General features: G+C 44.9%; 1 protein-coding gene across 2 annotated transcripts in view; it reads right to left on the minus strand.

Annotated features, from left to right (window-relative positions):
- Positions 1 to 26,736, minus strand: part of LOC149449727 (complement factor H-like) — a 169,447-nt gene that overhangs the window by 24,674 nt on the left and 118,037 nt on the right. For both annotated transcript variants that reach the window (XM_089692804.1, XM_089692805.1), the window contains exons 13-15: positions 21,749 to 21,931; positions 8,918 to 9,187; positions 5,424 to 5,521 (exon numbers count right to left, since the gene is read on the minus strand). In XM_089692804.1, the coding sequence (XP_089548930.1) occupies positions 5,424 to 5,521; positions 8,918 to 9,187; positions 21,749 to 21,931 (551 nt within the window). The remainder of the gene's footprint in view (positions 1 to 5,423; positions 5,522 to 8,917; positions 9,188 to 21,748; positions 21,932 to 26,736) is intronic.

Consider the following 26,736-nt stretch of genomic DNA (forward strand, 5'->3'; position numbering starts at 1 on the left):
TGCCCTGTAGGCAGGAAGGGGGTAGAAGTGTCCTGTAGGCAGGAAGGGGGTAGAAGTGCCCGGTAGGCAGGAAGGGGGTAGAAGTGCCCTGTAGGCAGGAAGGGGGTAGAAGTGCCCTGTAGGCAGGAAGGGGGTAGAAGTGTCCTGTAGGCAGGAAGGGGGTAGAAGTGTCCTGTAGGCAGGAAGGGGGTAGAAGTGTCCTGTAGGCAGGAAGGGGGTAGAAGTGCCCTGTAGGCAGGAAGGGGGTAGAAGTGTCCTGTAGGCAGGAAGGGGGTAGAAGTGTCCTGTAGGCAGGAAGGGGGTAGAAGTGCCCTGTAGGCAGGAAGGGGGTAGAAGTGTCCTGTAGGCAGGAAGGGGGTAGAAGTGTCCTGTAGGCAGGAAGGGGGTAGAAGTGCCCGGTAGGCAGGAAGGGGGTAGAAGTGCCCTGTAGGCAGGAAGGGGGTAGAAGTGCCCTGTAGGCAGGAAGGGGGTAGAAGTACCCTGTAGGCAGGAAGGGGGTAGAAGTGTCCTGTAGGCAGGAAGGGGATAGAAGTGTCCTGTAGGCAGGAAGGGGGTAGAAGTGCCCTGTAGGCAGGAAGGGGGTAGAAGTGTCCTGTAGGCAGGAAGGGGGTAGAAGCGTCCTGTAGGCAGGAAGGGGGTAGAAGCGTTCTGTAGGCAGGAAGGGGGTAGAAGCGTCCTGTAGGCAGGAAGGGGGTAGAAGCGTCCTGTAGGCAGGAAGGGGGTAGAAGCGTCCTGTAGGCAGGAAGGGGGTAGAAGCGTCCTGTAGGCAGGAAGGGGGTAGAAGTGCCCTGTAGGCAGGAAGGGGGTAGAAGTGTCCTGTAGGCAGGAAGGGGGTAAAAGTGCCCTGTAGGCAGGAAGGGGGTAGAAGTGTCCTGTAGGCAGGAAGGGGGTAAAAGTGCCCTGTAGGCAGGAAGGGGGTAGAAGTGCCCTGTAGGCAGGAAGGGGGTAGAAGTGCCCTGTAGGCAGGAAGGGGGTAGAAGTGTCCTGTAGGCAGGAAGGGGGTAAAAGTGCCCTGTAGGCAGGAAGGGGGTAGAAGTGCCCTGTAGGCAGGAAGGGGGTAGAAGTGCCCTGTAGGCAGGAAGGGGGTAGAAGTGCCCTGTAGGTGAGGGGTTAATGCATAAGCTATAATTAGGCGTTGATGTCAGCATGAAACGCGTCGGACGGTCTGCTGTTTCCCCCTGTTATTATGTATGTGGAGTGTATTTGGATGAAAATTCCATAGAGGTGATGTTATCGGATGTGCAGTCACCAGATTCATTTCTCCACATTATGACAGACTTGCCTATCAAACGGAACCCTCCAGTGCTATGCTGTCACCACTCCCGGTGCTTCCATCTTTACCTGGACTTCCTTCCAGGTTCATGTTTTTTGGCCATTTGAATGGCCCGGTCACAATGGCATCAATCCCACACATGGAGTCACCATCACAGCATGGCATGCTCTGCGTTCATGGCACGCTCTTCTGTGAATGCAGAGTACTGCCCATGTGCTTCATCGGCTTGAGCTGATGTTGTCATCTACTGAACGCTGCCACTTCTGGCCATTTACAAGGCACCTACACAGGTAGGACTCTCTTCATATATACCGCACTGACCTGCCTTTTACTGCACTGGAAGAGCACGGGTCCCCGCATGGACACATACCAAACAGCGCTGGTGTCACGTGCGGTGCATTAGAATGTTACATGTGTACAGTTTATTGTAATGCCGAACAGGAAAAGGAATATGATGTCAGAGGAAATAATCTACAAAAGCGTAGCAACTTAACATGTATAAAAATGTGAATCAATGCACGTCAATGGAAGGCAACACACGTCCATTTTCAAACATTTTTATGCATTTTAAGTCAATTTTGACGTAAATACCACTTTATGAAAGGTCATTCTGTTTTACAAATCCCTTAATGCTTTTGTAGAAAATCTGTTCCTTACAGAGCTCAGTAGTTCAAGCTGAAGTCGGCACACAAGTGAATGTCACCCAAAACCCCCCATGACCTTCTGCGTTCCTCCAATGGGGACTTTAAGGGAACAAAAATTGTAAAATATGATAAAAAAATTAAATTTGCCTTTATTTTACATCATTAGATTAACCCCTTTGTGCTGGTGCCTCCCGGCCCTTTAAGGGTTTCAGAAGCCAGGAGGCAGGGCGTGGTTTTAAGGTCATGTCATGGTGGTCACATAATCGGGAAATGTCCCGATCGAAAGAGGAGATTGGGACCTTTCCGTGACTACCGGATATGTGTGCTGGGAGCACGCAGGGCAAAGTGCTCTCAGCACATATGTTTTTCTTAATTGCACGCAAAAGTGTGGCTGCTCTACGTCAAGGCCCAGATGCCGGGAGGCCACACAATTGCGTGCGGCCGGCGTGAAGAGGTTAAAATCAACAAAAGTAGACCAATAATATCATAGGCTGAACCATGGTACAGAACATTACACAATGGTTAACCCTGCTTTCAACCCAGACCTCCTGCTCTCCAGTTCCCTCATCACCTTCCCCCCCCATGCTCACCTCCAGAACTTCCCCAGGGCCTCTCCTGTCCTCTGGAACTCCCCATCCCAATCTGCCCTGCTATCTACTAATTTTTCCCACCTTTTTGAAATGAATGAAAACTCATTTCTTCAGGGAAGCCTGTAGGCAGGTGGCATTCCCCTTAAAGTACATGTGAACCCTTACCTGTTAAAACAACCCATTCAGTTTAAAATGGAAATACAAGACACATCATTTGTGTATAGATAATAAAAAAAGTCTTTATAATTTTTTTATTAAGTGATCACATGACCTCTGTTCTCAGCTGCATAAGGGGCTTACAGAGGTGGGGTGGAGACTGGAAGGGGGTGTGTCACAACAGGCAGAGAAACTGATCTTCCCAGTGAACAGCTGTGCAGGGAGGTGTGTCAGTGCAGTTCTTGGCCATTGGAGGGCTGGCAGGCTGTGCAGGGGGGCATGTCAGCACAAGTCTTGTCCATTGAAGGACAGGCAGGCTGAGGTCCCAGCACAGACAGAAAACTGACCAAGCAGGGATGGAAATGCTCTCTCAGTTTGAAATAGGGAAGCAAGGGAAATGGCAGGATCACCGGGAATTTCACAGAAAGGGAGCAATACAATGAGAACAGGATACTTCTTAACACAAGTACATGTTACAACAGACAGATATATGGAATATGAAATGTTATTATTATTACTATTATTATTTTGTTGGAGTAACAAACACTTTAAGGGTTGATCCTCCTAATTGGATAAAGGATTCTGGGGTCCCTATATAAGGTAGGTGGAGTTAAAAATAAGGGGCTTTCTGCCTATTCTTTGGAGCTCACAAGAGGGAGGTTAATACATAGACTCTGTCCCCTTGTTCTCCCCTCTGAAAGATCTGCATAGTCTATGGCAGTGGTCCCCAAATTGTAGCCGAAGGACTGGATGTGGCCTTTATGCAGCCCTTTGGGCTGACCCAATGACAGGGCACTATTCCTCCCATGGTACGATGGGGCATTGGTTACGTCCACTGACACCAGGATATTTAATACTTCCATTGGGCAAAGTCTGGCCCTGCTAATGTCTGAAGGACAGCAAACTGGCCCTTTGTTTATAAAGTCTGGAGACCCCTGATCTATGGGAGAGATTACAGCCAGGGATGGAGAGGATAGGTATGCCCCTCCAAACTGAAAGCTAAGTTATTGTTCATTATGCTCAAGCCAATGTTTGGCCTTTGCTAATGCCAATTTTTGGTTGCACGGGTGAAAAGTTATTTCAGTAAAAGAATTTGTGTCAACAAGAAGCCTCTGTGTGATAATAAATCAGCCAATGCCTGGGATATGAAGTGAGATATGTGGTGAAAACCTGGCCATCCGGGTCCTGGAAGCTTGCATGTAGACCTGGTGTGTGATTATTCCTGAGGAAGTGGGGGTTACTATGTAAGTACCAGGATGATGGAAAGACTGGACCTTCAGATGTCATCTGTGCACGGGACAGCATTGGTTTAGACTGATCAACTTGTGACACCCTGCAACCTGTATGTTAAGGCCTGGTGGTCTGTGAAGGCCACATGGAACTGTGCCAGGCACCAGCCATCTTACAGGCCTATCCTGCCTCCACCATCAACGAATCCCTCGCAGTTATTACCTTTTGTACCACTTGCCCTTCCCTTTAAAACTGTAAGTTCCAATGAGCAGGACCCTCCAGATCCTCTTTTATCAGATTGTAATGTAACTGTACTGTCTCCATTTATCTTGGAAAGCACTGCCACCATTTTGGTGCCAAAAAATCCTACATAATAATATTAATAATAGTATGTCAGAGCAGTGACTCCTCCCCCTCTATCTAAACAACTCCACCAGAGGTTTCATTCCGGGGCAGATGGGTTGCTTTACTGAAGGCTAATTGGCAGTTCACCTTGCAGGTAATGTAGAGAAAATTCACTTTTCAAAAGAACACCCAATCATGTGCAAGAAAGATAAAAAACAGGATTTTTCAAGTCAAAAAACAAACAAAAATTCCCAGCTCACTTAGCAGCCAGCCCGCCTCAAATGGAATTGTCCTTGTCTAACGGTTTACATTTGCAAATGTATGCGTGAGCTGCAGAGGCCACGTCACGGCACCCCAGTGTACTGCCTTCCTACCTCTATGACTTGAGAGCCTCCATAGTAGGAGCACATATATAATAATGGATGGATTAAGGCCAGGTGAGCATGGAGGGAGCCCACCCTTCCTTAAAGTTACAGAAACGCACTGGAAACCCAGCAAACAGCACAATGGCAGCAAAGGTGTCCAATGTGCCACATTCACCAACTATACAGACAAATGGCAACCACCCCAACCTACAACTGACCTTTACAGAAAAGAGTAAATGGAAGGAAAAAACAAACAAAAATTCCCAGCTCACTTACCATCCAGCCTACAGTAAACCAAATTGTCCTATCTAGCAGTTCACATTAAAAACAAGGGGGTTAGTTTCCACATATTTGTAAATACAGGCATAAGCTGCAGAGGCCACGTCATGGCACCGCAATGTACTGCAGTCCTAACTCTATAATTTGATGGAAGCTAGCTGAGCTTCACCTCATTCACTACGCTAAGGGAAAATTCCCTTACAAAGTGAACAATCTATTCCCCTTTAGTAAAGTAACCTCATTGTGTCTTAAAGGAAACAACCAGTTCTGTGTTCTCTTGTTAGTTAACTCACAGTGCTCTGGGAATCTGGTGTCATAGATACACCCTGTATGACATTTCTTTTTGTAAATTACCATGAAAAATTATATTACCACGAGAAAAAAAAAAACCTTAAACATATTTTCTAAAATGCATTCCCTTTAAAATGTCAAATAAAATTGACTCGCAACCCTTCCCTTTATATAAGGAAGTTAGTCTGCAACATGTAACCAATAACTGACCAATGTGGAATTAAAAATAAATCATGTAGGATTATTTTACCTGGAATCCGGTAATCTCCCCCCATTCCTCAGACAGTCTCCATCTAATTGTGTTATCTTCCATCGATGGGACATTCACTATATCAGGCTGACCAGGAACTGGATGGAAAATAAAATGTTACAGAATCTAATCAAGGAAATCTCTCCATACACACACAGAGGTCAGAGCGTCCAATCCCTCTGAAATGAGCTGCAAAACTAGAATATACAGATATTAAACAGAGAAAGATACAGATCTGCTTGTGGTTTATGCTTTGTATCCAAAAAGCTTTATTGTAACTTTCAGAAACCTACAAAGCCAAACTGAAGCACATTGCTCACCACCAGACTCCACTCCTACTCCTTCTATTCCACCAGACTCCACTCCTACTCCTTCTATTCCACCAGACCCCACTCCTATTCCTTCTATTCCACCACACCCCACTCCTATTCCTTCTATTCCACCAGACCTCACTCCTATTCCTTCTATTCCACCAGACCCCGCTCCTATTCCTTCTATTGCACCAGCCCCCTCTCCTATTCCTTCTGTTCCACCAGATCCCGCTCCTATTCCTTCTATTCCACCAGACCCCGCTCCTATTCCTTCTGTTCCACCAGATCCCGCTCCTATTCCTTCTATTCCACCAGACGCCACTCCTATTCCTTCTATTCCACCAGACGCCACTCCTATTCCTTCTGTTCCACCAGATCCTGCTCCTATTCCTTCTATTTCACCAGACCCCACTCCTATTCCATCGGACCCCACTCCTATTCCTTCTAGTCCACCAGACCTCACTCCTATTCCTTCTAGTCCACCAGACCTCACTCCTATTCCTTCTATTCCACCAGACCCCGCTCCTATTCCTTCTATTCCACCAGACCCGGCTCCTATTCCTTCTATTCCACCAGACCCCACTCCTATTCCTTCTATTCAACTAGACCCCACTCCTACTCCACCAGATCCCGCTCCTATTCCTTCTATTTCACCAGACCCCACTCCTATTCCTTCTATTCAACCAGACCCCACTCCTACTCCTACTCCACCAGACCCCACGTCTATTCCTTCTATATCACCAGATCCCGCTCCTATTCCTTCTATTCCACCAGACCCCAATCCTATTCCTTCTATTCCACCAGACCCCACTCCTATTCCTTCTATTCCACCAGACCCCACTCCTATTCCTTATATTCCACCAGACCCCACTCTTATTCCTTCTATTATACCAGACTCCACTCCTATTCCTTCTATTCCACTAGACCCCACTCCTATTCCTTCTATTCCACCAGACCCCGCTCCTATTCCTTCTATTCCACTAGACCCCACACCTTTTCCCTCTATTCCACCACACCCCATTCCCATTCCTAATAATCCACCAGACCCCACTCCTATTCCTTCTGTTCCACAAGAGCCCACTTCTGTACCTTTTATTCCACCAGACCCCGCTCCTATTCTTTCTTTTCCACCAGACTCTGCTCCTATTCCACCAGACCCCGCTCCTATTCCTTCTATTCCCCCAGGCCCCACACCTATTCCTTCTACCACTGTCATGTATACCAACCCAGAATCTAAAGATGTCATGCTCCATGTTATAGAGCTCATCTATAAAGAGTCTGTAGTTCCCCAAAGTCACCAACCAGAGCCAGGCTATCATTTTCTAAGAGAATCGGATTGGTGGGTATGAGGACGTGACAGCATTTTTTAATACCAATTTTCATTAGTTTGTATATACAGTATAATGGAGGTCTGAATGTAATTGTTGGTTGAGAGAGAAACACAGACCTGTCATTAGACAAATGCGAGGGCTGCCATTCCTGACCTCTCCTTATGAAATACCAGTTACTTGGTTGTCAGGTTGGCTTCAGTGGACTCACATTGAGTATTTAACCAATATCAGAACATCTTACATGAATGCTTGTTCCTACCCAGCGATTTTAGAAAATAAATCCAGAGACAGCCGAGGCAATTAGTATTTTCAGACAGAAATTGCAGCTTCTTTATTTCCCTTAGTACATGTTTCCCTTAAGACACATGATATGTAGCCCCCTTGTCCTAAGCAGGGTCTACAAGGTCAGGATAGTTTTTGGCTGGGCTGTAGTTAGCTCAGACTGATTGTATAGTTTTTCACCTGGTTTTTCCCTAAGCTTAAGTTGGCTTGTGATTTCTCACTGTCGCCGGTAGCTGTCACTAGTATCACTGGTCACAGTATGAGATTTTGCAAACAAAACTAAGTTATGAATATATATATTTCCTTTAGCCAATCTGGTAGGATGTTGTTAGCACCGGTGCATGCTGGGGGAGGATATAAATATTTAGGACAGACCATGTGCTCACTCTCTTTCCCTGGACTGAGGCCCAGGGAGGGGCTGCTGAATGAAACTCTGCTGTTGGGCTCAATAGCCAATAGCCTGGATTGGGGCCCAACATGTGCTGAAATAGTCCTGAAGCTGTCCTGCCTGGTCTGGAGGAAATTATTCCAAAGAAGAGACCCAGGGTAGGTGTCAGGGCAGGACCACCACCCACAGACCGGAGTCCCTCAGGGCGCGGAGTCTAAGTCCCAGGCCACCTTTCACCAGGGCCCCTGATGGTGGGGATGGACTTGACGCAGCCAGGAACCAGGTCGCGGCCCCCAAAACACCCCAGCTGTGGTAATGGCTGCCGCCAATGGCGTGTAGCTGGTAGGAATCAGATCAGACAATAGTGTAGTCGGGCAGGCCGGGTTGACAACAACGGGACAAACGGTACAGAACAGTAGACAAGAATCACAGGCCGGGTTCAGCAACGGGAGGTCAGATCAAAGGAAAACACAGAGAATGGTCTAGTCACAAGCCGAGTCAGATTCCAGGAGAGTCACGAGAGTATACACAGAGCTGTTGCAACACTAACACACAAGACACAAATGCAAAGGGCATGTGCGGACAACAGACTTTAATGTAATCAACCACACCCCTCTGGGGGATGGACCTCAGAGGCCTGAAGGCATAAAAGACTCCCACCATGCTCTTTGCAGAAACCCAAGATGGATGCCAGCACATGGAGCAGCATAACCTCTGGGAAAAGGTAGGACCTTGACAGTAGGCCCCTTGCAGGAGAGAACCAGGAAAAAGGCAGGTTTCTCAGAAGGGCCTGGTGACTCCTTTGGAGGACACACTGAAATTTGGGAACGTGCATACAGTCTTATCAGTTTGGTTTAAAGGTTCTGACACTGAAGCTGGACATTGCTCTAAATCTGGACAGTTTGTACGTGATCTGCTATAGTATGTGGACTCCTAACCCTCCACTCCTAAATAAAACTTTAAAAAGACAAAAGTGACTGCACCCAATATCCTTTCTCGGTTCCCCCATTTTAGCCACGGACCCAACCATTGGGTGAAATGCTACCCCACCTCTGAAGGTGCCATCCTGCTTTTGGGGGTGTCAGAGGGGTGCTACAGATAAATGACAGGCTACGTATTATGTCCAGTGTTTGATGATACCCAAACAGACAGTACTTGTGTAGGAACAGACCATTCTCTCACCTGACTCCTCTGTCCAGAAAACTTTGTCCACCAGATGGTATTCTTCCTGCTTTGTATAAAGTTTGATGAGTATCTTATACCAAGTGGATGGCTGTAGATTGGTGAATGTCCCACCTTTATCATATAAATATTGACATAATCGATGATAATTAAAATCTGAACTACGACAGCATTCCACAGTAAATCTCCAGGTCTGAGGACATTGAGGAGTGCAGGAGATCCGGTAGCTGATACTGGTTGAGGTGACCCTCCCATCCATCATTGTGACTCCTGACAAAGACAACATGGAGACATTAAACTCTCAGAGATAAAATATAATACAGAGAAGATATCCGATCTCCATTATATCAGCAGGATTTCTCAATACCGGGATCTGGATTTTGCAGTCCGTTCATAAAACTGAATCTGTGGAAGTTAAAGGAGTTCTCCCCGATTAACACAGTAGAGAGCTATGTGATTGGAGGAGAGCCCACTAAAGTCAAATCACGGGATTCTCATCATGGCATTTTTTTTTACAATCCCATTCCTTTTTAGATTTACCAAAGGCTCCGGCTATGCACATTTATAAACCACACGGCTGATCTTCATAAATGTACGGAACTCTTAAAAAAAAACATCATGGCTGTAATACAACCACACCGGCTTCTAAATGGACCTCGGTGTCTTGTCATTAGTGATGGCCTGTTGGGTTCACGATCGAACATTCAAACTTAATGAAAGTTTGACCACGAACTTCAAACTTAATGCAAGTCTATGGGACTTGAACTTGTAAAAGTGCCCATTTTGAAGGCTTATATGCAAGGTATTGGCCAATAAAGTGATATGGGGACTTGGGTTCTGCCCTGAGGGACATGAATCAGTGAAATATTTTTTCAAAAAGTATTGTTTTAAATGGGCAGTCATTTTTCATTGTGTAAAGTAAAAAAAAAATAAAATTAAAATTCCTTTAAATATCATGCCTGGGGGGTCCAATTAAACTACCTGCAAAGTTGCACATCTGTACAATGTATAGAACCTGCTGCAGGACTGATATATTTTTTTTTAAATTACATTTTTATTACAAAACAAAAAACAAAACAGTGGTAGGGCCCCCCAATCTGTACACCAGACTGGTAGGAAGGTTAGGAGGGACCCCACAGTAGTTTTTTTTTTTTTTTTTAGTGTGTGGGGTAGCCCCTTAAAGCCATACCAGGCTGTTTAGGCCTGGTAGGACTTTTATGGGGAACCCCACCCCCAAAAACTGGGTGTAAAAAGCATAGCGGACCCTTGATCTGAGCATAGGCCTGGCAGGCCAGGAAAAGGGGGGGAAAGCGAGCGCCTCCCCCTCCTCAACCGTGCCAGGCCACATGCCCTCTACATGGGGGTTGCTTTTGATTAGGGGCAAGGGCTTCTTCCCCACAACCCTGGGCTGTGGTTGTAGGGGTCTGCGGGGTGTGACTTATTGGAATCTGGAAGTCGCCTTTAACAAGGGGGCCCCCAGATCCCACCCCCCCTTTATGAATGAGTATAGTGTACATAGCACCCCTACCCATTCACCAAAAAAGTGTAAAATATGAATAAAAACACAACAGTTTCTGACTTCTGAAGTCCTTTTATTAAAAAAAAAAAAAAAGCCCAAAAATTGTTCCATGGTTGTAATCCACAGCATGTAAATCACAGCGTCCAGCGTTTTCACAACAACTCCAACTTACTAAAATAAAAAATAAAAACGACGCCCACTGACCCATCCGCACCCGCTGAGCACTTGCCGCTATCTGATATTTGCAGGTCAGATTTAAACAATTGGGTGGAGCTAACGGTGACATCACTGCTAGCTCCACTCAATTGTGCTATGATTGGCCAAAAAAATTGCACCTGACCTATGGTCAAGTGCATTGCTTTGGTCAACCACAATGCACTGTCAGAGCACAGTGCAATTATTATTCTAATTATACAGTATTTATATAGTGCTAAAAGGTTTGCTCAGTGCTGTATATTATAGTGGGGGACAGAACATGAGACAATACAGTAACAAAACAGAACACGAGGGGTTCAAGGGCCCTGCTCTTTCAAGCTTACAATCTAGGAGGGAGGGGATAGTGGTACAGGAGGAAGTGGCTGTGGGGGATGGAGTGGTAGGAGGAGTGGAGAAGATCGGCTGTTAGGTGAGGGTGGGGTAGGCTTCCCTGAAGAGATGGGTTTTCAGGGTGCGCCTAAAGGTGAGGAGGGTAGGTGACAGTCTGATGGATTGGGTTAGTGAGTTCCAGAGGATGGGGGAAGTCCTGGAGAAGTCCTGCAGTTGGGTGTGGGAGGAGGAGACCAGGGAGCTAGAAAGTAGGAGGTCTTGCAAGGAGCAAAGAGCATGGGTTGGGTGGTATTTGGGTATCAGGTCGGTGATGTAGTTTGGGGCAGCATTATGAATGGCTTTGTATGTCAGTGTTAGTAGTTTGAATTTAATGCGTTGGGCAATCGGGAGCCAGTGGGGGGAATGACAGAGGGGGGTGGAGTCAGTGGAGGGAATGACAGAGGGGGTGGAGGCCAGTGGAGGGAATGACAGAGGGGGGTGGCAGAAACAGAGCAGTTGGTAAGGTGGATGAGTCTGGCTGCTGAGTTCAGGATAGACTGAAGTGGGGATAGTCTGTGATGAGGTAGGCCGGTGAGAAGGGAGTTGCAGTAGTCCAGGCGTCAGATAATAAGGGAGTGTACGAGTTGTTTAGTATTGTCTGGAGTTAGGAACGTACGTATTTTGGAGAGGTTGCGGAGGTGGAGCCTACATGAGTTTGCCAACGATTGGACATGGGGTTGGAAGGACAGGTTTGAGTCTAGAGTGACACCTAGGACTTTGGCTTGCGGGGTGGGACTGATGGTGGCGTTGTTGGTTGTGATGGAGAGGCTGGCGGGAAAATTAGGAGCTCGGAAAGGTTTAATTTGAGGAAATGGAGCGACATCCAGTCTGATATGTCGTTCAGTAGGTGGGTGATACGGGTGGAGACTGAAGGGGTGAGTTGAGGGGTGGAGAGGTAAATTTGCGTGTCATCGGTGTAGAGGTAATAGTTGAAGCCATGGGAGTGTATCAGTTTGCCAAGGGAGGAGGTGTAGATGGAGAAAGAGAAGGGGTCCAAGGACAGAGCCTTGGGGGACCCCAACAGAGAAGGGGAGAGAGGGGGAGGTGGTAGCGTTATAGGTAACGCTGTAGGAGCGTTGGGATAGATAGGAGGAGAGCCAGGAGAGAGCGGAGTCTCCGATGCCAAGGGAGTGTAGTTTATTAAGGAGGAGGGGGTGGTCAACTGTGTCAAAGGCCGCGGAAAGGTCAAGGAGTAAGAGGACTGAGTAGTGGCCATTAGCTTTGGCGGTTAGCAGGTCATTAGTGATTTTGAGTAGGGAGGTTTCGGTGGAGTGTAGGGGATGGAAGCCAGACTGTAGTGGATCAAGGAGGTTGTTCTCAGTGAGGTGGGCACTTAGGCGATTGTAGACTAAGCGCTCAAGGAGCTTGGAATTAAATGGCAGCAGGGAGATGAGTCTAAGGTTGTTCAGGTCGGTGGGGTCCAGGGAGGGTTTTTTGAGTATGGGGGTGATGTGCGCGTTCTTTAGGGGGGACGGGAATGTGCCAGTGGAGAGGGAGAGATTGAAGATGTGGGTGAGGGAGCGTAGGATGGAGTAGGAGGGTGACCGGAGGAGTTGTGTGGGGACAGGGTCAAGGGGGCAAGTGGTGAGGTGGGCTTCTGAGAAGACCTTAGTGACCTCCTCAGTGGTAACAGTGCTGAAGAAGCGGAGTGTTGGGGAGGTTATAATGTGCGGAATGTTAGGTGTGGTGGGGGGCAGGGTGGTTGCAAAGTCAGAGGAGGGGAGAGTTGATTGGGTAATGGTGGGAGGGAGGCTAGGTGGGGAGGTAGGTTGAGCATTGGCGATGTCCTTACGGATTGCGTCGATCTTATTTTGGAAGTGATTGGCAATCTCGTGGGCGGTGAGTGAGGTGCTGGGTGGGGGTGGGAGGGAAGAGAGTAGGGAGTTGAAAGTGGAGAAGAGATGGCGGGGTATGGGCAATGTGTAGGAAAGTGTGAGGACACACAGGGAGATTGCCTACTGTCCAATGGAGCACTTTCCAAGGCTATGTATATGTAGCACCCTACCGGACAGGTTAGGTAAATTTAGCCTTTTTGGAGCTCCCCTGTAATCAGTGGAGTGCAGTTTTGGGCTGTTCTGGGTTTCACTGGCTGAGAGTTTGATTGCTTTCCCCTGTCTTCTGGAGGATTCCAGAACATAGTGGGCTGGGAGGTGGAAAATCAACAACCTGAATATTTATGTTGTCTCGGCCAATCCCTGGGGAAGGATGCCCAGTGGGTGGCTGGGGAGTGCATAAATAGGTGGAAGTCTGGGGCAGTCCAGTTCTTGTCTAGGAGGAGAAGTTCCCAACCTGAAAGGCTGCTGCCCTTCCAGGCAGCCCAGCTGAAATTCTATCTGTGCTCATCAAGGTCCCAGCTATGCTAAGGATCCTATTTGCTGACAGATCTCTGGAACTAATCTAGGAATCTTACTGAGGCTTTGGTCTGAAGAATTCATTGGGGAAATGTCTGACTGATATTGGAAGGAGGCATCCAAGTATCTGGGATGCTATCCCCTGTACATCAGTGGAAGAGTTTGCCTTGCCTGGGATATTTCTGATGGTGTCTCAGTGCTGTCCAATTTCTGGGCAAATACTAAAGCAACTGTTCTAAGGAGCTGTGCCAAAGTGAAGAGAATTCTCTTATTACTGTTCCATTTTACTGGAGTATTACACGACTTCCAATGTCCTATTCAAATTTATTTAGCAATAAATAAAAAAAGGTAACCCCTAGACCAGGGGTCTCTAATCTTTACAAACAAAGGGCCAATCCGCTCCGTGAGGACGTCGATGACGAAACGCGTAGGGCGGAGCTTGATTGATGTGATGTCATTACGTTTTTGACTGCCAGCTATTGCACATGTGCTGAGTAGTCAGGCTCGTTTATGTGATTGCTGTTGATGCTGTTGATGCTGGTGTCGGCTGGGACACCTCTTGAGTAAGTGCAATGAGTATCTTATAAAGGAATTGGTTTTTATAATATTGCACCATGAAGTCTTTCTGTTTCTCTCGAGTGCTTGGCATTTCCCCCCATGGATACGTTTGAAGGTGTTCCTTTTTCTATTGGAGAAGTGGATTTTCGATTAACTACAAAGTTTTTCGTCCTGTTATTTCGATCGATGAGGATCGGTGTGTTGGAGAGCTTCCGTTTCTGAAGATATTTTTATGGATGATCTGCCATTATATTATCAAGGTTTTTTGGTGAAATTTTTTTATATTGAGACACTTTTTTTATATTGAGACACTCCTTTTGCACAAAAGTTTTTTTGCACCTAAAAAGTTTTTTTATATTTTTCTGTGGTATTGGTATATATATATTTTTCTGGACTTATGATTTGATGATTTCTTTACATATATTTATATATATTTACTAGCGCAAATTATTTATTAAAGGGCCAATTTGCTGTCTTGATTATGGGGGGCAGACTTTGCTCGATGGAAGTAGAAAATGTTTTGGTAGTAGTGGATATAACCAATGCCCTACCATTGGTATCATTGACAGGAAAAGTTCCTCTTTATTGTTATCATTGGGAGGAATAGTGCCCAAACATTGGCATCAGTGGGAAGGATAGTGCCCCATCATTAGTGTCAGTGGGAGGAATAGTGTCCCATCATTGGTATCAGTGAGAGGAAAAGTTCCTCTTCATTGGTATCAGTGGGAGGAATAGTGCCCAAACATTGGCATCAGTGGGAAGGATAGTGCCCCATCATTAGTGTCAGTGGGAGGAATAGTGTCCCATCATTGGTGTCAGTGGGAGGAATAGTGCCCCATCATTGGTGTCAATGGGAGGAATAGTGCCCCATCATTGGTGTCAGTGGAAGGAATAGTGTCCCATCATTGATGTCAGTGGGAGTAATAGTGTCCCATCATTGGTGTCAGTGGGAGGAATAGTGCCACATCATTGGTGTCAGTGGGAGGAATAGTGCCCCATCATTGGTGTCAGGGGGAAGAATAGTGCCCCATCATTGGTTTCAGTGGGAGGAATAGAGCCCCATCATTGGTATCAGTGGGAGGAATAGTGCCCCATCATTGGTATCAGTGGGAGGAATAGTGCCCCATCATTGGTATCAGTGGGAAGGATAGTGCCCCATCATTAGTGTCAGTGGGAGGAATAGGGCCCCATCATTGGTAGGGATAGTGCCCCATCATTGGTATCAGTGGGAGCAATAGTGCACCATCATTGATGTCAGTGGAGGCAATAATGACCCGTTTTTGCTTTCAGGGGGAGTAATAGGGACTTGTATCAGTAGAAGGAATAGTGCTTCATAGTTGGTGTGTCAGTGGGATCAAGAGTGCCCCATCGTTGGTGTCAGTGGGAGAAATAGTGCCCCAAGGGACGGATGAAGGCAAGCAAAGGGCCACATCCGGCCCTTGAGCCAGAGTTTGGAGACCACTGCCTTGAACTGTTCATTGAGCCAGAAAGAGTGACTATTGCTGTGTGTGCCTGGCTGTCATTGCACTACACTGGGCAAAGAACCTAAGGAAAATCAGCAGGCCTTATGGGGGTGAGTGCTAGATGGGAAAATGCTGTCAGATACATTTAATGAATTTGAGTGGCAGTTGACTTCCGCCTGATCTTTGCATTCCCATAGACTTGTATGGGGGGAGAAGCGGTTTCTGACATGAACAAAAGCTGATCAACACAGATCCTCAGGCCTCATTCACATTGACATTGTCGAACCTGCCTTTATATGTATTTAGAGGACATTTCTGAATGTATATATATATGCATTTTCAGTGCTGTCATTCACACCATTCAAGGTCCTTTCCTGAGGAAGTTAGTTTTGATGAAACATGTTGATGGAGTCATTACCATCTGCTGAGTGCTTATTCCTTAGGATGTACACAATGCTGAGCTATTCACAAAATTGGTGGAAGACACAGAGGAGTCATTGGAAACTTGTCTAAACATATTTTTTACCAAGCACATTCCATATGGTTCTTGGAAGATTAGGAATTGTTTTAGAGGGGATTCTTTTTTAAGATATACAGTACACAGTTTTATTTTCACTTATATTTGATTATTTCAGATTATGATTGGTAAAATTTCATTTTCGGATGTATAATCTCAATTATTGTTTGATAGTTTAAACCAGTGGTCTCCAAACTGCAGCCCAGTTGCTAAAGCTAGAATTCTAAAACTAACAACATCATATAAATTGCCAAACATGGGCAAAACAAGCCCCAGAGCATGGCTTGTTGTGATCTTCTATTCAGTAGCACACCAGAAATTTTACACAGACACACAGCACATCATGTAGAGTGGGCTTTGTTAGAGTAAGAAACCAGAAAAACTTAATTGGTTAGCAATTGGACAGTATGCACTTGATATATATATATACAGAGGGATATCTGCCAGACCTGATTTGGGATAAGCAAATCACAATGTCTTTTTTTCTCATGCTGTATACCTAAGCAAATATAACAATTTGATACAGATGCCTTGAAGCCTTTTTGCTATTCCATTACTCCAAAGGGAGTGAGCAGGCAGAGTACATGTAAAAAAAAGAACATCTGAACAGTTCCATCAGTGTGCCCTGTCCTGCATCCTTCCCGGCTGCCATCAGTCACCCAGTGGGCTGGGAACTATATATACACCTCTCAAGCCCAATTTACTGGACCATGTGTCTGTGGTCATGTGAACTTTACTACTGACCATGTGATCTAGTGACATGGAAACCTTGCCCTCCATATGCAGGTGAAGGAGAAAGTGATGGCAGCTGGGAACCTGCCTCTACAGTGCAGCACAGGCCACAGATTCCTGAAAGGGGGCAGAATCCCCCAGCTAGAAAGACTTGTAAAGCAACAACTGGCTAAAGTGGTATTTAGGCGCTGGGCATGAGGGATGTATTTTTTTTTTTGCACTCCAGCAGCTGGGGCTGCATGTTTCAGCTGGGGAACAGATTGCAGCCCTGGTCCAATGCAGATGCTTTTCCTGACCAGATGAGCCATATGGTAGATCTCTAAAATCCATTGATATACTGTCATCCATCTTGGTAGAGGCTGCTGAGAAAAAATCGTGTATAATGGGGACAGAGGGGGACAGGGAAGTACTGAAAGGAGGAAGTAGAGGAGTGTGGCTGTAAGGAAATCCATAAGTAGATAAGTGCTGCTTTATATATCCAGAATACAATCATAATCTCAATAAATCAATATGGTGACACCATCAGTAGTCCATAGAATTAGTGCAAATTGTGCAGACCCTTAACAGTGCCTGTGCTTATTCTTATTAAAGTGCCAATTTGTAAACTGTGCTCCCCGCCAGTGCACCAATTCTATGGACTATTGATGGTGTCACCATATTGAAATATTGAGATTGGGATTGTATTGTGCATATATAAGGCAGTGCTTATCTACCTGTGTAGATATACTGTAACCTTGAGGGACAGCACCCAATGTAGAAGCAGCAGCCAATATTTATTTACTGCATATGTATTTGGTATTTATCTTATTTTAATACATTTTTTGAACACTTTATCACAGGTATTTATAACATAATTTTCATTAATCCTGAGCACAGGATATAAACTTTTGTAAGCAGAACCAACCTGTGCCCATACACAAAGAACACAAAGAAACGCAAAATACATGAAGAAAAAAACCCCCCAAACATCCTCCCAAAAACACTACAGGCAAAACAACACCCTTTTTTAATAAAATAAAAGAAAACTGCTAATATATAAAAGAAAAACTCAAATAAAAAAAAGGGGGATAGAAACAATGCAGCAACAGAACCTGCTGACACACACACGCACGCATACACACACACGCACACACGGTCCCAGGAAATCATAATGAATTCAGGTGAGCTTCCACTTCACTCTCCATAGACACACAAACTGTGATTCACTGTAAAGCATCAGTATCATATACAATACAAGACATGGTGATACTGTATATGGCACCGATACTGTATATATAGCACAGGATATATTACTGTATATAGCAAAGGCTATGGTACTGTATATAGCAATTTCTATGGAAAGACATGAACACTGTTCAATACATTATTTGCATAGTGAATTGTGGGTACTACACAGTGAGGAGTCATTGGGGAAAGACCTTTCTGTGTTGGTGGTGATTTCTCACTAGAGAAAAGCCAATGTGTCTGCCGGAAGTGGGATCTCATGGGGAAAGACTTTTATGTGTGCTGGGGGTGAGATCTCACTGGGGAAAAGCCAATGTGTGTGCTGGATATTGGATCTCAATGAGCAAAGATCAATTTGTCTGCTGGAGCTGAGATCTCCCTGGAGAAAGACCAATGTGTGTGCTGGAGGTGGGATCTCACTGGGGAAAGACGTATCTGTTTTCTGGAGGTGGGATCTCACTGGGGAAAGACGTATCTGTTTTCTGCAGGTGGGATCTCACTGGGGAAAGACGTATCTGTTTTCTGGAGGTGGGATCTCACTGGGGAAAGACGTATCTGTTTTCTGCAGGTGGGATCTCACTGGGGAAAGACGTATCTGTTTTCTGGAGGTGGGATCTCACTGGAGAAAAGCCAATGTGTATCCTGGAGGGAAGATCTCAATTGGGAAAGCCCTATCTCTTTGTTGGGGGTGGTATCTCACTTGGAAAAAGGAAATTTGTGTACTGGAGGTGGGATCTCTCTGGGAAAAAGTCAGTTTGAGAACTAGAGGTAGGATCTCACTTGGAAAAGCCAATTTGTGTACTGGAGGTGGGATCTCCCTGGTGAAAAGCTAATGTGTTTGCTGGAGGTGGGTTCTCACCTGGGAAAGACATCAGTTTTCTGGGGGTGGGATCTCACAGGGAAAAAGCCAATGTGTGTGCTGGGGGTGGGATCTCACTGGGAAAAATCCAATGTGTTTACTGGAGGTGGGATTTCACTTGGAAAAAGCCAATTTGTGTACTGGAGGTGGGCCCCCACTTGGAAAAAAGCCAATTTGTGTACTGGAGGTGGGGTCGCACTTGGAAAAAGCCAATTTGTGAACTAAAGGTATGATCTCACTTGGAAAAGCCAGTTTGTGTACTGGAGGCGGGATCTCCCTGGTGAAAAGCTAATGTGTGTGCTGGAAGTGGGATTTAACTGAGGAAAGACTTATTTGTGTGCTGGAGTGTGATCTCACTGGTGAAAAGCCCTATCTGTGTACTGGTTGTGAGATCTCACTGGAGAAAAACCAATGCATCTGCCAGAGGTGGGATTTCACTGGGGAAATACTTTCTGTGTGCTGGAGGTGGGATCTGACTGGTGAAAAGCCAATGTGTTTGTTGGAAGTGGGATCTCACTGGGAAATACCAGTGTGTGTACTGGAGGTGGGATATCACTGGGGAATGACTTAACTGTTTGGCTTTTCCCCAGTGAGATTCTACATCCAGCAATGTGTGTGCTGGAGGTGGGATCTCAATAGGGAAAAACCTATCTATTTTCTGGGGGTGGGATCTCACTTGGAAAAAGCCAATTTGTGTACTGGAGGTAGGATCTCACTTGGAAAAGCCCTATCTGTGTACTGGTTGTGAGATCTCATGGGAGAAAAAAAATGCATCTGCTAGATGTGGGATCTTACTGGAGAAAGACCTTTCTGTGTGCTGGAGGTGGGATCTCACTGGGAAAAAGCCAATCTGTGTACTGGAGGCAGGATCTCACCTGGAAAAAGCCAGTTTCTGTACTGGAGGTGGGATTTCACTGGTGAAAAGTCAATGTGTTTGAAGGAGGTGGGATCTTACTGGGAAAGACTTAATTGTGTGCTGGGGGTGGGATATAACTGGGGAAAGACTTATCTGTTTGCGGGAGATGGAATGTCACTGGGGAAAGAACTATCTGTGTTTGGCGAGGGGTGGAAATCTCACTGGGAAAAGATCAATGTGTGCTGGAAGTGGGATTTCACTGGGGAAAGACCAGTGTATGTCCTGGGGGTGGATCTCACTGGTGAAAAGCCAACGAGTTTGCTGGAGGTGGGATTTCATTGGGGAAAGACCAATGTGTTTGCTAGGTGTGGGATTTCACTGGGAAAAGACCAATGTGTGTGCTGGGGGTGGAATCTCACTGGGGAAAGATCAATATGTGTTCTAGGGGGTGGGATCTAACTGGGGAAAGACTTATCTGTTTGAGGGGGTGGGATACCACTAGGAAAAAGTCAATGTGTGTATTGGAGTTGGGTCCCACTTTGAAAAAGCCAATTTGTGTACTGGAGGTGGGATCTCACAGGGAAAATCCCTATCTGCGTGCTGGTTGTGAGGTCTCACGTGAGAAAAACCAATGCATCAGCAGTGTGCTGAAGGTAGGATATCAATGGGTAAAAGCCAATATGTGTGCTGGAAGTGGGACCTTAATGGAGAAAGAACTATCTCTTTTTTGGGGATGGGGTCTCACTGGGAAAAACTTTTCTGTGTGCTGGAAGTGAGATCTCAATGAGGAAAGACCAATGTGTGTGCTGCAGCTGAGATCCCACTAGGGAAAAGCCAATGTGTGTGCTGGAGGTGGGATCTCAATGTGGAAAGACCTATCTCTTTGCTGGGGGTGGGATCTCACTGGGAAAAAGTCAGTTTCTGTGTGCTGGAGGTGGGATATAACTGGGGAAAGACTTATATGTTTGATGGAGACGGAATCTCACTGGGGAAAGACCTATCTGTGTTTGGGGTTGGAATCTCACTGGGAAAAGATCCATGTGTACTGGAAGTGGGATTTCACTGCTGAAAAGCCATGTGTTTTCTAGAGGTGGGATTTCACTGTGGAAAGACTAATGCATGTGCTGGGAGTGGGATTTCTCTGGGGAAAGACCAATGTGTGTGCTGGGGGTGGGATTTCACAGGGGAAAGATCAATGTGTGTGCTGGGGTTGGAAGCTCACTGGGGAAAGACCATTATGTGTGCTGGAGGTGGGATTTCACTGGGGAAAGACCATTATGTGTGCTGGAGGTGGGATCTCACTGGGGAAAGACCATTGTGTGTGCTGGAGGTGGGATCTCACTGGGGAAAGACTATTGTGTGTGCTGGAGGTGGGATCTCACTGGGGAAAGACCATTGTGTGTGCTGGAGGTGAGATCTCACTGGGGAAAGACCAATGTGTGTGCTGGAGGTGGGATCTCACTGGGGAAAGACCATTGTGTGGGCTGGAGGTGGGATCTCACTTCTGCAGCATGTTCTGTTTAGCTAAATTCAAGACTGGGGCAGAATCCACCAGGGACACACAAAGTAATAGAACATACATTTTATATACGGTAAAAAAAAGTAAAGTAGTACTAAATGCTAAACATTTCTACCTTTCCTGAATTATTAGAATTGGTGTAAAAAGTCCCAGTACTAGTGATACCAGTCTTCCCCATATACATACCTGGTGTCTCTCTTATACCTGTTGGGTCCTCCAAGAGACTCGCTGCTCCCCAAAAGTCTTGGATGCAGATGGAAGAGAAGTGATTGGCTCTTGCAGCTGACTTTCAAGACCTGGGTGGAGGAGCAGGGGCTTGGCTTGTCAGGTGTTGTGTGTTCAATGGAAACACACAGCCCCAGCTTGGAGACCGTATGCACAGGTGTCTCTTTAGCAGTAGCTACTTAAGGGAGACACCTGCAAACACGAGCAGGGTGCAGTGGCTGTGGGACCAGCCACCTAAGGAAAAATACAAAAATTCAAGGAAGCAGACTATACATAATGGATTTTCTTGAATTACATTTACAAGAAAGGTAGGATTTAGTATGACTTTATGGAAGGATATGTACATTTGTTCTCAATTTACAGTACAGAGTTCACTTTTCACACTGTGTATATGATGGACGTGTTATGTGTTCTTGTACTCACCTATACAGGCAGCAGTGGGAGGAGTCCATTCCGGGGAGGCATGGGGGTTGTTACAACTCATTGAGCTAAATGTTGGATAATATCCAGATTTACACCGTATTGTTATCCTGTCTCCCTTCTCAATATACTCCATGTTCATAAAGAGATTGTCCACATTGTCTATGGTGGGCTTCTTACACTGAGCTGTGGAAGAAGGAGATAAAAGCAGATGATTATACATGATATACAGTGTGAGGAGTAAAGTGATTGTGTGTGATGGGACGGATCCATTGATGGGACCTTTCAGTGGTGTATGGACCATGGTCTGACCTCATCATTATAGGATGTTCCTGGGATCTGTCTGCAGTATTTTATGAAGACAATTACTAGAACATTCATCAGGAAGCCATCAGTATGGAGAAGATTATGGAGGAATCCTGATACTGCGGGAACCCATCACCTGCCCCCTCCTATGACATGTGGGTTATTGAAGTGTACATTTTATTTATATATCCATCAGGTATCTTAGAAAATCCTTGAAATACAATTTTATTTCCATTAGAGATTATTCAGACTGAGCATTTTACCTTAGTTTCTCAGTGTTCATTGTCAGAGTGTAACTGTATTTTCAGTGACGTCACTCTGGGGTATGGTATGAAGAGTATTGATGATCATAGAGGCCCGGGTTTGATTCAGGGGCTGTGTTGTGACCCATGCTGAAAACCTGATAAACCCAAACTTTTCTGCGAACTCTGTAAAGTCTATGGAGGGCAAATTCTGCTATGAAGTTAGGGACCTCACTGGAGAAAAAACAATGTGTGTACTGGAGGTGGTATCTCTCTGAGGAAAGACATATTTGTGAGTTCTGGAGGTGGGATCTCAGTGGGGGAAGACCAGTGTGTGTACTGGAGGTAGGATCTCAGTGGGGAAAGACAAGTGTGTGTGGTGGAGGTGGGCTCTCACTGGGGGAAGACCAGTGTGTGTACTGGAGGTAGGATCTCAGTGGGGAAAGACCAGTGTGTGTGGTGGAGGTGGGCTCTCACTGGGGGAAGACCAGTGTGTGTACTGGAGGTAGGATCTCAGTGGGGAAAGACCAGTGTGTGTGGTGGAGGTGGGCTCTCACTGGGGGAAGACCAGTGTGTGTACTGGAGGTAGGATCTCAGTGGGGAAAGACCAGTGTGTGTGGTGGAGGTGGGCTCTCACTGGGGGAAGACCAATGTGTGTACTGGAGGTAGGATCTCAATTGGGAAAGACCCAGGTGTATGCTGGAGGTGGGATCTCACTGGAGAATGGCCCATGTGTGCACTGGAGGTAGGATCTCACTAATTGAGAATAACCAATGTGTGTGCTGTAGATGTGATCTCACTGTGGAAAGACCAACATGTACTCTGGTGTTGGGATCTCACTAGACAAACACACGTGTGTGCTGGAGGTGGGATATCATGGGGGAAAGACCTATGTGTATGCTGCAGGTGGTATCTCACTGGGAAAAGACCTAACTGTGTGTGCTGGGATTGGCTCTTACTGGGAAAAGACCAATGTGTATGCTAGAGGTAGGATTTCTCTGGGGAAAGACCAATGTGTGTTCTGGAAGTGGGATCTCACTGGAGAAAGGCCAGTGTTTGTGCTGTAGGTGGGATCTCACTGGAGGAAGACTAATGTATATTTTGGGGATGGGATCCCATTGGGAGATGACTAATGCATATTTTAAAGTGGGATCTCACTGGAGAAAGGCTAATGGGTGTGTTGGAGGAGGAGTCAAACTATAGAAAGACCATTTTTTTTTTTTTTTTAATTTAAATATTTATTAATTTTTCACATTATTACAAAATTTCCATGAGAAGAGACACAATACTTATAAATATCAGTACATTTCTACTTTGTCCCTTCTATTTACCTCTTTTATTTCCCTTCCCTCCCAACCCACCATTTCCCCCCCTCCCTCCCCTCTGCAAAATCTTCCGTCTCTCTAGGCCCTACAACTTTGAATAGCTTCCTAGTTTAGAGTTTTCTATATTTCTCTTTTAATCCCGATTTTTCCCATTTTTCCCATCGTGAATAGTATATTTTCATCCTATCTTCCTGAATATGATAAGATTTTTCCATTCTGCTAATCTGGTTTACCCTATTGATCCAATCCTCCTCCGTTGGTACCTCTGTCTTCCACCAAAATTTGGGGATCAACCCTTTTGCTGCACTTAGGTAGTACCATACTCCTGATTCTTTATATTTATTTACTGTTGTCTCTACACTATGTAGGAGACACATGGTTGGGTCTAATCCTATGTCATTTCCAGTTATTATTTCTATTAATTTGACTATTGTCTTCCAGAAAACCTGAATTTTTGGACATTGCCACCATATGTGAAACACCGTGCCCTCTTCCCCACATCCTCTCCAACACATTTTTGAATTCTCCCCCCTCATCCTGTGCTCAGTGCTCGGTGTAATATGCCATCGTGTCAGACATTTATAGTTAATCTCAACGTCTCTCATACTAACATTCTCGTGAACCAATCTAAATATCTTATTCTGTTGCTCTTCATCTATCCCCACCCCCATATCTCTTTCCCAATTTGTTATAAAAATTAACTTTGTGTCTGTGTCTAGTTCTGTAAGTATTCTATACATTTTTGTAACACCGTGTTTCCCATCTCTACGTATTTCTAATAACCTTTCAAACATATTCCACTCCTTTTTTAATCTCAAGGGTTTTGGGAGAGCTCCTATAAAACATTTTAATTGATGATATTTCCATTCATCTATTTTAGTAAACATATCTCCTCCCTTCTCTTTTAATTCTTTAAGTGTTCTCAATTCCCCCTCTATCAATATGTCTCTCAATTGGATATCTTCCTTTTTAAACCATCTCCCTGATATCTCATCTTTTCCTGGGGGGAAAAACTCCGTGTTTGCAAGAGGCATTAGTATAGAGTTGAATTCCCATTTCATGTGTTTATGTAAGTTATCCCATATCCTTAAGACAGTTAAAGTGTAAGTGCTTGTGTCCTCTTTAATTCCTCTATAATGTGCTGGAACCCATATCATCTTACTCAAATTAATTCCACTCAGATCATTTTCCATTTTTACCCAAATTTTCCTCTTGTGATTAAAAGTCCAGTCATAAATTCTTGCTAACATTACTGCTTTGTAATATCTCTTGACATCAGGTAGTCCCATCCCCCCTTTCTCTTTAGTCCTACTTAGTGTTTCATATGATACTCTTGGTTTTTTATTCCTCCATATAAATCTTGTTAACATTTTTCTCATTATCTTAAAAAACGCCTCTGGGAGTTTGATCGGGATCATTTGAAATCTATAGAGTATTTTAGGTATAATTACCATTTTAATTAGGTTCATACGTCCTAACCATGATGGATTTCCTCCTTCTAATCTTTTTAGTTCGTCCTTAATCTCATTTATCAGAGAGATATAATTTAATCTATACAGTTTTTTATATGAGGTAGCAAGTTTTATTCCTAGGTATTTTATATCGTTTTCTCTCCAAATAAAGGGGAATTCTTTTTGTAGCTTTTCTTTTTCGCTCTTTGGTATATTAATGTTCAAAATCTCAGTTTTTGTTGGGTTAATTTTTAGATTAGATAATTCACCGTATTCCTTCAGGATCTTCATAATATTTGGTAGTGTTATTCGGGGGTTGCCTACATAAAACAGTAGGTCGTCCGCAAAGGCCGCTACTTTATGTTCTATATTTTCTATCTGGATTCCCCTTACCGCTCCACTATTCCTTATTATTGATAGCAGGGGTTCCAATGTCAATACATACAGCAAGGGGGACAATGGGCATCCTTGCCTTGTTCCATTGGACATCCCAATGGATTCCGATCTTTCCCCGTTTACCGTGATGATTGCAGTGGGCTCCTTATATAGTTTACCTATCCATTCGCGCATTCTCTCTCCGATCCCCAACACTTCCAAGTTATCCATCATAAAGCCCCAGTCCACTCTATCAAACGCCTTTTCGGCATCAATTGACAAAAGCACTACCGGGGCTTTCCCTTTTTTACTTTTCTGGATAAGCATCAGAGTTCTCAAGCCATTATCTCTACCCTCTCTCCCCTGAACAAAGCCCACCTGGTCTCCATGAATCCATTCGGGCATTAGATCTTTCAGCCTGTTTGCTAGGACCTTTGCGTACAACTTAGTATCAGTGTTTAATAATGAAATTGGTCTGTAGCTAGAGCACTGAGAGGGATCTTTTCCCTCCTTATGGATGAGAACTACATGGGCCTGAAGGGATTCCCTCCTCCCCTCCATCCCACCTCCCAAGTCATTCATGTATTTCTTTAACTTTGGTAACAGTACTTCACTAAATTTTTTATAGTACTTAACTGTATAACCATCCGGGCCTGGGCTTTTCCCTCCCCCTGTACTTCTTATTGCTGCTTCTATTTCTTCCTGAGAGATTTCTGCATCCAAGGAGTTCATTTGTGTTTCGCTAAGCTTTGGCAATCCCGCATTTTTTAAATATGTCCTCCTTTTTTCATTGATACCTTCCCGCATTTCTTTTGGTGATCCTTGGTGACTGATATTATACAACTTTCTATAATACTCCGTGAATACTTTAATAATTTCTTTAGTTGAGTGGACCATCTCCCCCTTAGGGCTTTTTATCTTTTCTATATAATTCCTGTTCTTCTTCTTATTCAGGGCTCTCATTAAGTATTTTCCTGGTCTATCACCCCATCTATATCTTTCACTTAATACTTTATTATATACTCTTCTCCTCTCCTCTTCCATCAGTCTCTCTAATTCATCTTTTTTATCCCTTAACTTCTGTCTTGTTTCTATTGTTATTTTTTTCTTGTGTATCTGCTCCAATTCCAGGATTTCCTTTAAGAGTCCACTAACCCTCTCTGTTCTTTCTTTTTTCTTCCTTGCTCCCATCGCAATCAGGATTCCTCTTATATATACCTTATGACTTTCCCATACTGTAGCTGTCGATACTTCCTCTGTTTCATTCTCCCGGAAATATACCTTAATCTCTT

The sequence above is a fragment of the Staurois parvus genome, unplaced genomic scaffold (genome assembly GCF_062004578.1).
Source record: "Staurois parvus isolate SC_StPar_1 unplaced genomic scaffold, SC_StPar_1.0 ptg000605l, whole genome shotgun sequence".
NCBI lineage: Eukaryota > Metazoa > Chordata > Amphibia > Anura > Ranidae > Staurois > Staurois parvus.